The sequence below is a fragment of the Rhinopithecus bieti genome, unplaced genomic scaffold (assembly GCF_001698545.2).
Source record: "Rhinopithecus bieti isolate Rb0 unplaced genomic scaffold, ASM169854v2 scaffold_7398, whole genome shotgun sequence".
In the NCBI taxonomy this organism is placed as follows: Eukaryota; Metazoa; Chordata; class Mammalia; order Primates; family Cercopithecidae; genus Rhinopithecus; species Rhinopithecus bieti.
In genome coordinates this window covers 2,177,848-2,192,526 of record NW_016805783.1, presented here as the reverse complement: position 1 = coordinate 2,192,526, position 14,679 = coordinate 2,177,848, and the positions used below count along the sequence as shown (strand labels likewise).

The 14,679-nt window shown below is 42.2% G+C and overlaps 1 protein-coding gene across 4 annotated transcripts in view; it reads right to left on the bottom strand.

Moving 5' to 3' along the window:
- RCBTB1 (RCC1 and BTB domain containing protein 1) overlaps window positions 1-14,679 on the bottom strand; it is a 54,469-nt gene that overhangs the window by 7,866 nt on the left and 31,924 nt on the right. For all 4 annotated transcript variants that reach the window (XM_017873760.1, XM_017873759.1, XM_017873761.1 and 1 more), the window contains 6 exons: window positions 14,379-14,486; window positions 13,841-13,983; window positions 12,024-12,214; window positions 7,003-7,129; window positions 3,293-3,444; window positions 2,465-2,595 (listed from right to left, as the gene is read on the bottom strand). In XM_017873760.1, the coding sequence (XP_017729249.1) occupies window positions 2,465-2,595; window positions 3,293-3,444; window positions 7,003-7,129; window positions 12,024-12,214; window positions 13,841-13,983; window positions 14,379-14,486 (852 nt within the window). The remainder of the gene's footprint in view (window positions 1-2,464; window positions 2,596-3,292; window positions 3,445-7,002; window positions 7,130-12,023; window positions 12,215-13,840; window positions 13,984-14,378; window positions 14,487-14,679) is intronic.

Below are 14,679 nucleotides of genomic sequence, written 5' to 3'. Positions count from 1 at the left end.
TAGAAAGAGGCCTGGCACAGTGGCTCATGCCTATAATCCGAGCACTTTGGGAGGCTGAGGTGGGAGGGACACTTGAGCCCAGAAGTTCAAGACAGACTGGGCAACATAATGAAACCCTGCCTCTACAAAAAACAAAAAATAAGAAATTGGCTGGGTGTAGTGGCACACGCCCATAGTCCCAGCTCCTGGACTGGGAAGGAAGGAGGACTGCTTGAGCCCAGGAAGTTGAGGCTATAGTAAGCTGTGATCACACCATTATGCTTTAGCCTGGGTGACAGAGCAAGACCCTGTATCACCAAGAAAAAAAAATTACATATAAATTGTAAATACACACACACACACACACACACACATATATGCCCTAGAAATAAAGAAGTGACTCTTTCTTTTTGTCTTCTTTCTATTCTCTAATTTTTCTACGTTGAATGTATAATATTTGTAGGATTTTAAGTTTTTTTAAACTTTTTTTTTTTGAGACAGAGTCTTCCTTTGTTGCCCAGGCTGGAGTGCAGTGGTGCAACTTCTGCCTCCCAGGTTCAAGCAATTCTCCTGCCTCAGCCTCCCGGGTAGCTGGGATTACAGGTAACGCACCACCATGCCCAGCTAATTTTTGTATTTTTAGTAGAGACAGGGTTTCACCATGTTGGCCAGGTTGGTCTCAAACTCCTGATCTCAAGTGATCTGCCCACCTTGGCCACCCAAAGTGCTGGGATTACAGGCGTGAGCTCCAAGCCTGGCCATTTATTTTTTCAAAGCACACCTTCATGGTGAGGTATTTTCAAATGTTTTCACTCGTTCATTTAATTCAACATGCATTTTTGAGCGCCAGCTCCGTGCCCACACTGTGACAGACTGGGGAATCACATGTATTTGGAGTCTTTCTAAAGGAAGTTTTTATCGTGTTTATACTTAATATGAGAAAAACGAAAACTAGTAAAGGAAATGACCTGCTGGCACATGAAGCAGCAGCAGAAGGCTTTTTCTGTAAACTTCCTAGGACAGATCTTAGCTGAAGACGAGGAAGAAGTTTCCAGCAACTTGAGCTGGGACATCTGCCTCTGCCCAGGTTGTTCTCACTGGTGTTAGTCAGCGAGGTCTGATCCTGACTATGGAACTCGTTAACAGGGAGGAGGAGCGTGGAGAGGCCCAGAGAGGATTCTAACACCAGTCACCAAATGGACAAAAAAGGCACTGACCCAATGTAAAATTATATCACCAGGTGGAAATAAAATCTAAAGAAACAGCATTTCTAATAAAGAGGTTCAGGGTGTCACAGGAAGGGCAGGAAAAAAATCATTACCTCCATTTTCTATTAGAAATGATTTACTTTGATCATCATTCCATCCACTGTTGGGCTGCAGACAAAGTCAGCTATATTTGACCTTATCAAACATTTATAATCATAATATAGCCTCAAACAAAAATAGGATACATTTTGAAAACATCGCGGTCAACTTTAATCCCTAAGTGTGATGAAGTTTGTCCTCTGTTATTCCTCAAAGGACACAGCTGCAGATCTTCGCACGTGTTTGATAAACTCCTTGATACCAGATAATCTGTTTTGTCCAATGACAACAAAATATCTGCAAGGATAGGCTAACTGTATCATTCTACATGCATACCTTAGCTAGACATTTTGAAACCCCAAGGCTATCGCTCTCTACCTTTTATTCTCTCTGAATCTGTGAAACCAACCATACCTGCCTTTAGCTCACAGATCATCCTCAATGCTTCCTTTAAGGTATTATCATCATTCAGTTCAACAAACATTTATCATCAGGTGCCTAATATGTGCGAGGCACTACAGGGTATGCAGATGAATGAAAGACAGTTCCTACTCACGAGGAGCTTACAGTCTGATGCTTTGGTTCTTCAAAAAAATGCACACAAATTTTCAGGCTCCCAAAAGCCCATTAATTCACAGACTCAAGAGATCTGTGAATCCCAGATTAAGAACTCAACTCAGTGCAAAAACAAAAGGAGTCCACAGCAAGTTCTTAACAGGTAAATAACCGTGAGCTATAATTAGACACTGATAGAATTGCAGAGCGTACAGAGATACAAATCATACGCATCCCCAGCTTATGACAGGGCAGAGGTGGGAAGACAGCAAGGTGAGTCTTGAAATAAACACATATGCTGACACTGAGAAAGACCTGAAAGTAAAATCTGCTGTTTGTTAGTCCAGTTAGTGTGGCACCTTATGTTCCAACCTGCAGGACAGCTGCTAGGACCTTGGTTCGTTTCCTGTCTTACTTAGAAACGGAAGTAGAGGAACAATGACTTTTGAAACAATGAACAGCGAATTAAGAAGCAAGGGCAGATTTCAGTTTTCAATGGGTTCACTGATGCCCTAAACAGAAGTGAAGTGACTCATCGTTTTCCATGTCTCACGAGAGAAGAGGGGGAGATGAGCATGAAGGATGTTAAGGGTGGTTTGGTTTCTGTTTGTTGTTTATGTTACCTCTGCATCGTATCTGACTGCAGCAGAGAATAGCGAAAAGGCATTCTCCACAGTAATTCCTCTCTTGATAATGTGCTGACAAAGTTTTTTCAGTCTGTTTTCACAGTAAGATGTCGCCAAATCCAGAAGACCTAAAAGTAATAAGATATGTGAAAGGCTTAATCAAATGTATAATTGTTCTCCATACACAGAGATTTTGTTTTGGTGAACAGAGGTGTATAAGTAAATTAGAAGTTTCTTAGTGGACAAGAGTCTGAATTTGAGTAAATAAATTCTCTTTTTTACTGTCTGCCTCCTCTACTTCCACACCTCTCCTATATTTACTTTATACAATTTCTTCAATAGTACAAGAAAGGGCAAAAAATGCAATTTCAGTCCTCATTTTGTTTCTAAAATGCTAAATGCATTAGCAACTTATACTTCACTATTAGAAAATTAAAATAAGCCCATAGCTTAATACCTAGGTGATGGGTTGATAGGTGCAGCAAACCACCATGGCACCCGTTTACCTATGTAACAAGCCTACACATCCTGCACATGTACCCCAGAACTTAAAATAAAAATAAATTAACAACAAAAAAAAAAAGAAAAAAGAAAAAAAAGTCCTTCAGTGACATTAGAACAAAAAAGCCTATGGTCATAAACTAAGTCCAAAACTATTAACCATAATAACCACATAATACTATTTTTAAAGACATCTACTTCAAATCCTTTTTAAGCACCAAATTAAAGTCAATACACCTGAAGCTTTTTACATTTCAGGACTAAGAACATGAGGGGATATATTCTCGACCATGTGGCTTGTCCATCCCAATGCTGCCATGGTACCTATAGCATCTTCCGGCGGCAGGTCCACTGTGTCTGTGTAGAGGTACTGGAGAAAGGCACGATACACTGGGTAGGAAAACTGATCGATTTCTATCACTTCCTTCATGTCTTCATTCCAATATGACTGGAACATGGATCGAAAATGCTCACACCTAAAACAGAAAAGCAAAAGTTTTATTTGTTCAGCAGCAATTTTAAAAAAAGAAGAAGAAATTACCTAATTAAATTGACAAAATCAGATAAACAGATTAGAAGTATCCTTGGGCCAGGCGTGGTAGCTCACACCTGTAATCCCAGTACTTTGGGAGGCCAAGCAGGTGGATCACCTGAGGTCGGGAGTTCGAGACCAGTCTGACCAACATGAAGAAACCATGTCTCTACTAAAAATACAAAATTAGCCGGGTGTGGTAGTGCATGCCTATCATCCCAGCTACTCGAGAGGCTGAGGCAGGAAAATCGCTTGAACCCAGGAGGTGGAGGTTGTGGTGGAGCCGAGATCACCCCACTACACTCCAGCCTGGCAACAAGGGCAAAAAACTACGTCTCAAAAAAAATAAATAAATAAAGTATTCTTAACTACTATATCTGGGCCTGCACACACCAGGCTCAGAGACCTTTAGTTAGCACCCAAAAAACATTCCACATGCAAGTGGTTTTTGTACCTGCCTTTTACATACTCTCACTTTCATTTTTCATATCTCCTATTAAATACTAATAGGTACGCACAGAGCCTGGAAGCACCCAGCACTTCCACTACTGTTTCCATTTGACGGGCCCCAAGATTTTTTTGCTCCTTTGTTATTTTTAAAATGATGTACAGAAATGCATTTTAAACAATAAAGTGAAAGAAATTCACAAACAAGAGTTCAAAACTTTTGACTATATATTAACATTAAAATGATTCATTTGTTTTTTGTTTTATGTAGTAAGTATATTCTTAAAACTGTTTTATATGTTAACTGGATTACATCAAGCTGATTATTGCCTCATTATCTGACAATTTTTCTTCTTTTCTGACTCATCGTCAAAACAGCCATCACTCCTATTTTGTTTTTTTGGATTGCCTGCTCCCCTTCCTCTCTTCCCAGGCCTGCTACAAGCTTATTTATAAAACACATTCACGGCCGGGCGTGGTGGCTCAAGCCTGTAATCCCAGCACTTTGGGAGGCCGAGACGGGCGGATCAGGAGGTCAGGAGATCGAGACCATCCTGGCTGACCTGGTGAAACCCCGTCTCTACTAAAAAATAAAAAAAAAATTAGCCAGGCGAGGTGGCGGGTGCCTGTAGTCCCAGCTACTCGGGAGGCTGAGGCAGGAGAATGGCGTAAACCCAGGAGGCGGAGCTTGCAGTAAGCTGAGATCCGGCCACTGCACTCCAGCCTGGGTGACAGAGCGAGACTCCGTCTCAATAAATAAATAAATAAATAAATAAATAAATAAATAAAACACATTCACTAGGATAGTCAGATTAGTTCAAGAAAACCTGAGCAGCTCCTACACTGTATTTACATGTACAAAGCCACCTGCATGAGAAACTGATTTCTAAATATTGGATTTCTTACATATAACATAGTTGTATCTTTCTAAAATCATATTTTAAATTCTTTTAAAGTGAGATATGGCACAAAGAGAAAAAGTATTTTCAAAATCCACTCAGAGGCAAGGTGCAGTGGCTCAAGCCTGTAATTCCAGCACTTTGGGAGGCCAAGGCAGGTCAGATTCAATCACCTGAGGTCAGGAGTTCAAGACCAGTCTGGACAACACGGTGAAACTTCGTCTCTACTAAAAATACAAAAATTAGCCAGGCGTGGTAGTGCATGATTGTAATCCCAGCTACTTGGGAGGCTGAGGCTGGAAGATCGCTTGAACATAGGAGGTGGAGGTTGCAGTGAGCTGGTATCGCACCACTGCACTCTAGCCTGGGTGACAGAATGAGACTGTCTCAAAAAAAAAAAAAAATCCATTCAGAATACTAAAAAAAAGCTTCACTTACATAAAAAATTACTCTACCTCAGAAGTAAAAAAGAAATAGTTGTCTAAGAAACAATCATGGATTTCATGGTCAGAAAACTGTACATGAAAAGAATAGGCTGGCTGACCACAGGTGCACAGACAGAAACAGTTCCAGTTCATCTTTTCAATTCATACTGTGGTTCAGATATTTACTCCCTTAGGTAAGGAATGACATAGGGCTTTTCTGTTCCTTTCTTTTTTTTTTTTTTTTTGAGATGGAGTCTCGTTTTGTCGTCCAGGCTGAAGTGCAGTGGCTGGATCTCAGCTCACTGCAAGCTCTGTCCCCCAGGTTCACGCCATTCTCCTGCCTCAGCCTCCCGAGTAGCTGGGACTACAGGCGCCCGCCACCTCGCCTGGCTAATTTTTTGTATGTTTTAGTAGAGACGGGGTTTCACCGTGTTAGCCAGGATGGTCTCGATCTCCTGACCTTGTGATCCGCCCGTCTCGGCCTCCCAAAGTGCTGGGATCACAGGCTTGAGCCACCGTGCCCAGCCTTCTGTTCCTTTCAAATGTATTTCTTTGCCAATAGGTTTTTAACTAAATTTCCAAAAAGACTTGTAAATGGCCACTTTAATGGTCTTATCTTATGTGCCTTTTTCTGCAATGGCAACCTTTGTGGCAAACAGTTACTAATAAATGCATAGTTCCCTCACATTTATACAAGGAACTATATCTAAAAAAACTTTTTTTTTCAGTTTTGAGATAACATCTAGCTCTGTCACCCAGGATGATCACAGCTCACCACAGCCATGATCTACTGGGCTCAATCCTTCCACCTAAGCCTCCGGAGTAGCTGGAACTACAGGAACGCACCACCACACCTGGCTAATTTTTTCTATTTTTTGTACAGACAGTGTCTCACTATATTGCCTAGGCTGGTCTCAGACTCCTGGGATCAAGTGATACTCCCTCTTTGGCCTCCCAAAGTCCTAGGATTACAGGCATGAGACACCACGCCCAGCCTAGAACTTTCTTTAATTGGTAACTGGATGTCCCTTAGAAACAGAAGCAAAGCATTCCTGACTATGAGAGTTTTCTGCTTAATCTTTAATTAAAAGAAGGCATATACACTTTTCAATAACAACCTTTCGTATTTTAACCACGTAAACCAATTTCCTGATGGAAATGAGTATTCACAAGATTCTTAATTTAAAAAACAATGTAAGCTGGGTGCAGTGACTCACATCTGTAATGCCAGCACTTTGGGAGGTTGAGGCGAGCAGATCACCTGAGATCGGGAGTTCGAGACCAGCCTGACTAACATGGAGAAACCCCGTCTCTACTATAAATACAAAATTAGCCGGGTGTGGTGCCACATGCCTGTAAACCCAGCTACTCAGGAGGCTGAGGCAGGAGAATCACTTAAACCCGGGAGGTGGAGGTTGCGGTGAGCTGAGATCACGCCATTACACTCGAGCCTGAGCAACAAGAGTGAAACTACGTCTCAAACAAACAAACAAATATACAGACAAATACTTAAACTCCTACAGTACACTTTTTCTAAAACGCTCCATGAGTGTACACAAAAAACTCTTTGACATGAAATGGACTGAAGCTATCTGCGAAAATATTAAGTAGTGACATTTCTCTCTACTACCAAGGCTAATTTTTATCAGTACCCATTTCGTGGAATAACAATTAAATAGAAATGGCAAAATAAAGTAAAGTTATTGATGTCTCTGAGCTCATGCAAAATACCTGATTTTCAAAACAGCTTTATGGACATGAATATATTTTCCATCAATTCGAAACTTCAGATCAGCAGTTTCTGGACTATCAAATTCTTTCTTCAATGACTCTGCAACTGTTAAAAAGTCTTCATGCTCTGAAGGCAACAAACATATATTAATACGGAAAGTTCAAGGAACAGATTGAAGATTTGAAAGACTTCAAAAAGATCATCATGACTGTGGTGGATAATTCCACTTGTTTTTTTTTTTCAAGAGTTCATACCTTATTTGACAAATCAATTCTACGGTATTAAAGGAAGTATCCAGACGGGTGTGGTGGCTAACGCCTGTAATCCCAGCACTTTGGGAGGCCAAGGCAGGCAGATCACGAGGTCAAGAGATCGAGACCATTCTGGCCAACATGGTGAAACCCCATCTCTACTAAAAGTACAAAAATTAGCTGGGCGTGGTGGCGCTTGCTTGTAGTCCCAGCTACTCGGGAGGCTGAGGCAGGAGAATTGCTTGAACCCAGGAGGCAGAGGTTGCAGTGAGCCAAGATCGCACCACTGTACTCTAGTCTGGCAACAGAGTGAGACTCTGTCTCAAAAAAAAAAAAAAAAAGTATCCTGCATCTATAAATTACCAAAGAAAACCACCAAAAGATAGTATTTAGAAAGGCCAAATACCATCTTATATGCTTAGTTATACATTAGAAATATATATTTTTTAAAGAAAAAAATGATAGGTACTTCATGATAATATGATAAACCCCTCTCAAAACGAGTGGTTCTCTTCTAAGACTAAGAATTTATCAGTTTTCCTTGACTAAAACACTAAGAATATCTTTTTTCTGCTTTGGGGTAGTTTCAAGGGGTCAGCATATCCAACTCAAGGAGGTGCAAGAAACAAACTTACCACTTAAATGGTAATGCTAAGCAGTCACGTTCTCAAGCAGAGAAACTCTTTCCTAAGTACCTGGAATCTAAACATCTCTGTTAACCCTAAAAATCACTATATGCATAATCCTTACTCACTATCTGAACACAGAGCAAATTCACTTAGAAACAATGCTTACACGAAGGGAACAGTTTTATCAAAACACACGATCACCTTACCTGATAAGAATTGCTGTTATGGTTATATGTAAGTAGAACTGTATTATTCCAAGGAGAAGTAAAGGCACTTGTACAAATTCCTGCAATGCTTTCTTGTGTTTTATATGAAAGAAAAGAAGTAGAAAAAGGCTAATGGGGAAACTTTTTTAAATTCCAGAGATCCTCACGAGGCATCGAATCAAGCTGCTATGGATACACGAAGCAGCTTTCAACTGCCCACAGCTGAGTTAAAAATCAGTGTCTTAATCAAAGACCTCAGCTTCCAAGGCTGGATGAACCTGTGTCCCTTGGTAGCCTGTTGTTACCAGAGCAACTCCTGGAGGAGGGACAACAGCTAAAACCTAGGCTGAAACTTAACAAATGAGCTTATCTGCAAGCTTTATCATCAGAATCTCCCAAGGAATTACCTTTCACCTACGCCCTGACCTTAACTGACAGCCCTCCCTCCACCCCCATGCAAAGCAGAGCTCTCCTGGCTATGGAGGAAAGGTGGAAAACCTCTCAAAAGTCAGGCTCTCCCTGACCTTGTAACCTAGATCACTGGTGGGCAAAAGAATACAAATGACTAAGATGGGCCAAGAGTCAAGGAGTCTAGATTGCTACCCTACCCATCCAAAAAAAACACACTTCTCATCAGTGCTTCAACTTCTGCATCCAGTCTTAGGCTGAAATGACCTTTTCTCCTCTTTGTTCCTGGCAATAAGTATAGTATGTCCTTTCAGAGAAGAAATCCTCCTCAGAGGGGTGAATTCACCATGTGACTTTCTTTCTAACACTCAGCTGAGATCACAAAGTGAGAGGGAAAAACACTTTTGACTTTTAGTGGGTGGAAGGGAAAGAAGTTATCTAGGACAGTGGTCCCCAACCTTTTTGGTACCAGGGACCAGTTTTGTGGAAGACAATTTTTCCACGGACCAGGGCGGGGAGGGGGATAGTTTCAGGATGATTCAAGCACATTATGTTTATTGTGCACTTAATTTTTATTATTGTTACACTGTAATATGTAATGAAATAATTATACAACTCACCATAATGCAGAATCAGTGGGAGTCCTGAGCTTGTTTTCCTACAACTGAACAGCCCCATCTGGGGGTGATGGGAGACAGTGACAGATCATCTAGGCATTAGATTCTCATAAGGAGCTCGCAACCTGTATCCCTTGCATGTGCAGTTCACAAAAGGGCTCACGCTTCTGTGAGAATCTAATGCTGCTGCTGATCTGATGGGAGGTGGAGCTCAGGCGGTAATGTGAGTGATGGGGAGCAGCTGTAAATACAGCTGCAGCTTTGCTCACTGCCACTAATGTCCTGCTGTGCAACCCAGTTAATAACAGGCCACGGACCAGTACAGGCATACGGCCCGGGGTTTGGGGACCCCCGATCTAGGAGGATATATTCAGTGACCATATTTTTCCCAAACTTAACATTTAAATTGTTAGGACATTTGTTCTGAAAACAATGCCTATGCCATTGTAAGACATAAGAACTGGGGTAAGCCTTTTATAACAAGTCCAGGTTAAGTAGTACATATAAATCTGAAGATGTGTACAGAAGTGCTTTAGCTGGGTGTGCTATACACGTGCGATTCTAGCCAAATAGTCCCATTCAGCGAACCAATTATTTTCCAATCACAATCCTCACTGCAAAAAAAAAAAAAAAAACAACTCTATTATCCCTAAAGAACATGGCAAAATGAAGTGAAAGGGAGTGTTCGACTGATTTCACTTTAAGGCAAGCTTAACTCTTCCTAAGCATCCTTTTGGCCCCATGCCCATGACTGGCCATCTAATGATGGGACAACTCCACCTGTCTGACACACCTAAGCACGACATGTTTTAGAAAACTAACCTTCAGTATCAATTGCTGAGCAACCCAAACACCTTAACTGCCAAGAACTACATTAATTTTCAAGCACAGAGCATCATGACCCACTTATTCCCTCTGCTTATAAATAAAAGAACAACTTAAAAGAAATATGCTAGCCAAAAGGCAAAAACAAACAAGAAATAAAAGAAAAAGATTAAAGTCATCTTGTAAATGGCTACTCAGCTTTAAGACATCCTAGCTTTTTCAGTCAATAGTGGACTCTTAAAGAAGACCATATGCAGTAAAGGTACAGATTATGTAACCAAAGATCACTCCAAGATCTACTACCCTTTATAATACCTCTGTTTTGATGCCCTTCTGAAACAAAAGAATTTGAAATCAGTTGAAAGACAAAGATAGAAAGAAGGTGGGGTTAATGTGTCACCTTAAAAATCAGAAGTTGTTCGCTTTTTTTATTGAGACAGGGTCTTGCTCTGTCACCTAGGCTGGAGTACAGTGGTACGATCACAGCTCACTGCAGCCTTGACCTCCCAGGCTCAAGCAATTCTCCACCTCAGTCTCCTGAGTAGCTGGCACTACAGGCACACACCACTACTCCTGGTTATTTTTTGCAGAGATGGGGTTTCACCATGTTGCCCAGGCTGGTCTAAAACTCCTGGGCTCAAGCAATCCACCCGCCTTGGCCTCCCAAAGTGCTGAGATCACAGGTGTGAGCCACCACACCCAGCCGGTTCTTCACTTTTTTGAAAGTTCATTTTTGGACCGGGCATGGTGGCTTATGCCTGTAATCCCAGCACTTTGGGAGGTTGAGGTGGGCGGATCACAAGGTCAGGAGTTCCAGACCAGCCTGATTAACATGGTGAAACCCTGTCTCTACCAAAAATATAAACAAATTAGCCGGGCATGGTGGCACACTCCTGTAATCCCAGCTACTCAGGAGGCTGAGACAGGAGAACTGCTTGAACCTGGGATGCAGAGGTTATAGTAAGCCGAGATCGCGCCATTGCACTCCAGCCTGGGCAACAGAGTGAGACTCTGTCTCAAAAAAAAAAAAGAAAAAAAAGAAAGTTCATTTTTGATTGGTATTATATCAAGTTCTGTAACAAATCTAGTATAACAGAAGTGCTTAAGAACAGGTTACCTAAATACTTACACATGAACATTCATAACAGCACTACCCATGAGAGTCAAAGGTGGGAACAACCCACATGTCCATCAACAGTTAAATGACAAACAAAATATGGTGTGTATATATATAATGGAATATTATTCAGTCATAAAAGGGAATGAAATATGGAGACATATTACAACATCAATGGGCCTCAAAAACATTAAGTAAAAGAAGCCAGACACATGGGTCACACATTGTATGCTTCCACTCATATGAACTATCCAGAGTCGGTAAACCCATAGAAACGAAAAGCAAACTAGTGGCTGCTAGGGGCTGGGGGGAAGAGGGAATGGAGTGTGACAAATTAACATATAAGGGCTTTCTTTTGGGGTGATGAAAACATTTTAGAATTTGACATAAAAGGTGGATGCAGGCCAGGTGCAGTGGCAGGTAGATCACCTGAGGTCAGGAGTTTGAGAACAATCTGGCTAACATGGTGAAACCCCACCCCTACTAAAAATACAAAATTTAGCTGGGTGTGGTGGCAGGTGCCTGTAGTCTTAGCTACTTGGGAGGCTGAGGCAGAAGAATCACTTGAACTCGGGAGGTGGAGGTTGCAGTGATCTGAGACTGCGCCACTGCACTCCAGCCTGGGCAACAGAACGAGACTCTGCCTCCAAAAAAAAAAAAGGTGGATGTACAACATTATGAATGTCTAAATGCAACTAAACTGTACCCTTCACAATGGTTAATTGCATGTTATGCAAATTTGATATCAATTGAAATAAAAGCACTTATGAGAGAAAATTTAAAGTTCACAGTAATACTTTATAATATATGAATACATTTGATTATGCATATCTAATTTGAGGGAAGCTATGAAAGCTAATAGAGAATAAAACATTCTAAGAGATCCCAAAACCAGCAAAGACATGGGAAAACTGGTCACTTGGTAGTACCATTCTTCCTGGGTGGAGGTGGCCTTGCACTTTCTTACCCACAGACAGGAGGCGCCACGAGACGGCGGGAGTGGCAAAGCAGGCAAACACGTCATCGGTGCAGGAGAAGTGGGTGAGGTGCGGGAGGATCACGGACTGACCCCGGCACTGGCCCCACATGTACACGTGCCCACCCTGCGTCTTGGCTGCAGACGTGTGGGCAGAGTGACAGGCTGCAATCTCTACCACCCTGAAAAGTTTTAAGAAAAATGCATGTCACTTCATGAACACAGAAGCCCACAGCAGACCACACAAGGCAATTTAAAAGTTCATGCTTGCAATACCTCAGAAAACAACAGTCCAGGTTCCAGATACACTAGCTGCCAAGTCACACAAACAAAAGCAACAGATCAGGGCAAGAGCACTGTTCTCCTTTCCCAAATGGCCACTTCTCATCCTCAGCTCACTGTGAGTTAGGATAGATCACACAGACTGCTGAGGAAAACTTGGAAAACAGACTAGCAAATCCAAGCAAACGAGGAAAGTGGACACTGACAAAATGCCCTAACAAATGTGATGGCTTAAATGCCATTTTTTTTTTTTTTTTTTTTTTTTTGAGACAGGATCTCACTCTGTCACCCAGGCTGGAGTGCAGTGGCATGACCATGGCTCACTGCAGCCTTGACCTCCCAGGCTCAAGCAATCCTCCCACCTCAGCCTCCCAGACCACAGCTGCACCACCACACCCGACTAATTTTTGTATTTTTTATAGAGACAGGGTCTCGCTATGTTGCCAAGGCTGGTCACCAACTCCTGGGCTCAAGTGATCCTCTGCCTACGCCTCCCAAAGTGCTGGGATTACAGGTGTGTGCCATCGTGTCTGGCCCATTTCTTTATAAATGTAACTTTTTCTCTTATCTCCTACCAGAGCTCAGAACACTCATTGGGCTGATAAGCATTGGCTGAGGGGTCACGGACTCTGAACGTTCCAATCCAAAGGAAAACAAGCCAAACTTACTATATTTCTTAGTAGTATGTTTCTTGGGTTAGGTCCCCTAATCAGAAGTCAGCACTCCAGGACATAGAAGGTAAGACCTTACAATTAGGCTGAACAACATCAAGCATCTATTCCAGTAACACATATTACATCAAAGCAATATTTAAACAGATAATGTCCTTTCAAGAGCAGATTTATTTAAAAGTTGTTTTACTTGGCTCAAAGTAAAAGTTTATATTATACCGTAAACATCAACATGGCCATAGACCCTACTTGTCTTCCATACTAAAAGGGCAACAGCAAGACTGCAGTAATTATACCAAGATGCATTCACACCTATCAATCACAGGTGGTTATTTCAGAGAGCTACATAAGAATCATACCAACCTCATGTTCATTCTGGCTGCTACTCAAAACACTTTTGCATAGGCCAGGCACAGTGGGGCTCAGGCCTATAATCCCAGCACTTTGGGAGGCCGAGGTGGGTAGATCACTTGAGGCCAGGAATTCAAGAGCAGCCTGGCCAATATGGCGAAACCCTATCTCTACTAAAAAATACAAAAATTAGCTGGGCATGGTGGTACACACCTGTAATCCCAGCTACTCAGGAGGCTGAGGCAAGAGAATCACTTGAACCCAGGAGGTGGAAGTTGCAGTGAGCCGAGATCGTGCCACTGCACTCCAGCCTGGGTGACAGAGACCCAAAAAGGGAAGGGAAGGGGGAAAGGGGAATGGGGAAAGGGGAAGTTTACCTCTTTCGTCCAAAATGAGAATGTTAATGAACAGAAGAATCACAAAGCCAAACACCACAGCTCTGCCACACACAGCCCCAAGGCCACATCGCACACACAGTCCCAAGACATGGCACAGCCAAGTTACCTTTCTTTCTCCACCATGATGTGTGCTGGGCTTAGCAGGTTATTTTTATTGCCAGTTCCCAGCTGCCCATATGTGTTAGCTCCCCAGGCATAGAGCAAGCCCTCATCTGTTAGTGCTAGAGTATGTGCGTAGCCGCAGACAATCTGCAAGTAAATTGAAATGGTTACCATTAGCAGGAAAACAGGAAGGGCAGGGAGAACATCTACTTAAAGGCTACAGCCAGCTTCTGCAGAATGCCCATTCATCATCAGGGATGGACTGACATTTGCTGGAACATTAAAAAAGCATTAGAAAAGCCTAAACCTTAGGCTACTGAATTTTTCCATTGTTTCTTTTAACTTGTTGAGGCTGTTTTACCAACACCATAGTCTTGCTTCTCCTCGTGGGAAGTTAGGGAAGATATAATATTAAAGGTGGAAGATGAAGGCACAGAGTATTGCCAGAAAAGACTGACTAAAGAGTAAACCTCCAATATTTCTCCAAGTTAGAGCAGGGAAGGTAGCCAGGAAGCCACTAACTGAGAAGGCACCGCACGTACCTGGTTCACACACACGCTGTGCAAAGCGGCCACTCTCACAGGGGTCAGCTGGTTGCCATTGTTTCCCAAGCCCAGCTGACCGTTGCCATTGTAACCCCAGCCATATACCTTAGAGAGGACAGAAGGGAGAGAATGAGTTTTTTAAACTGCTGGTAAGAAGGAAGAGACAAAAAAACAGTCCATCTAAACAAATCAGATACTTCCAACACCTATATTCTACTCTATGCTCCTGCAACTGATCTCCAAACAGAAGCTGTTTTGGAGAAGGGGATGACAGAATTGGGCTCAGTTTCTACTCCAT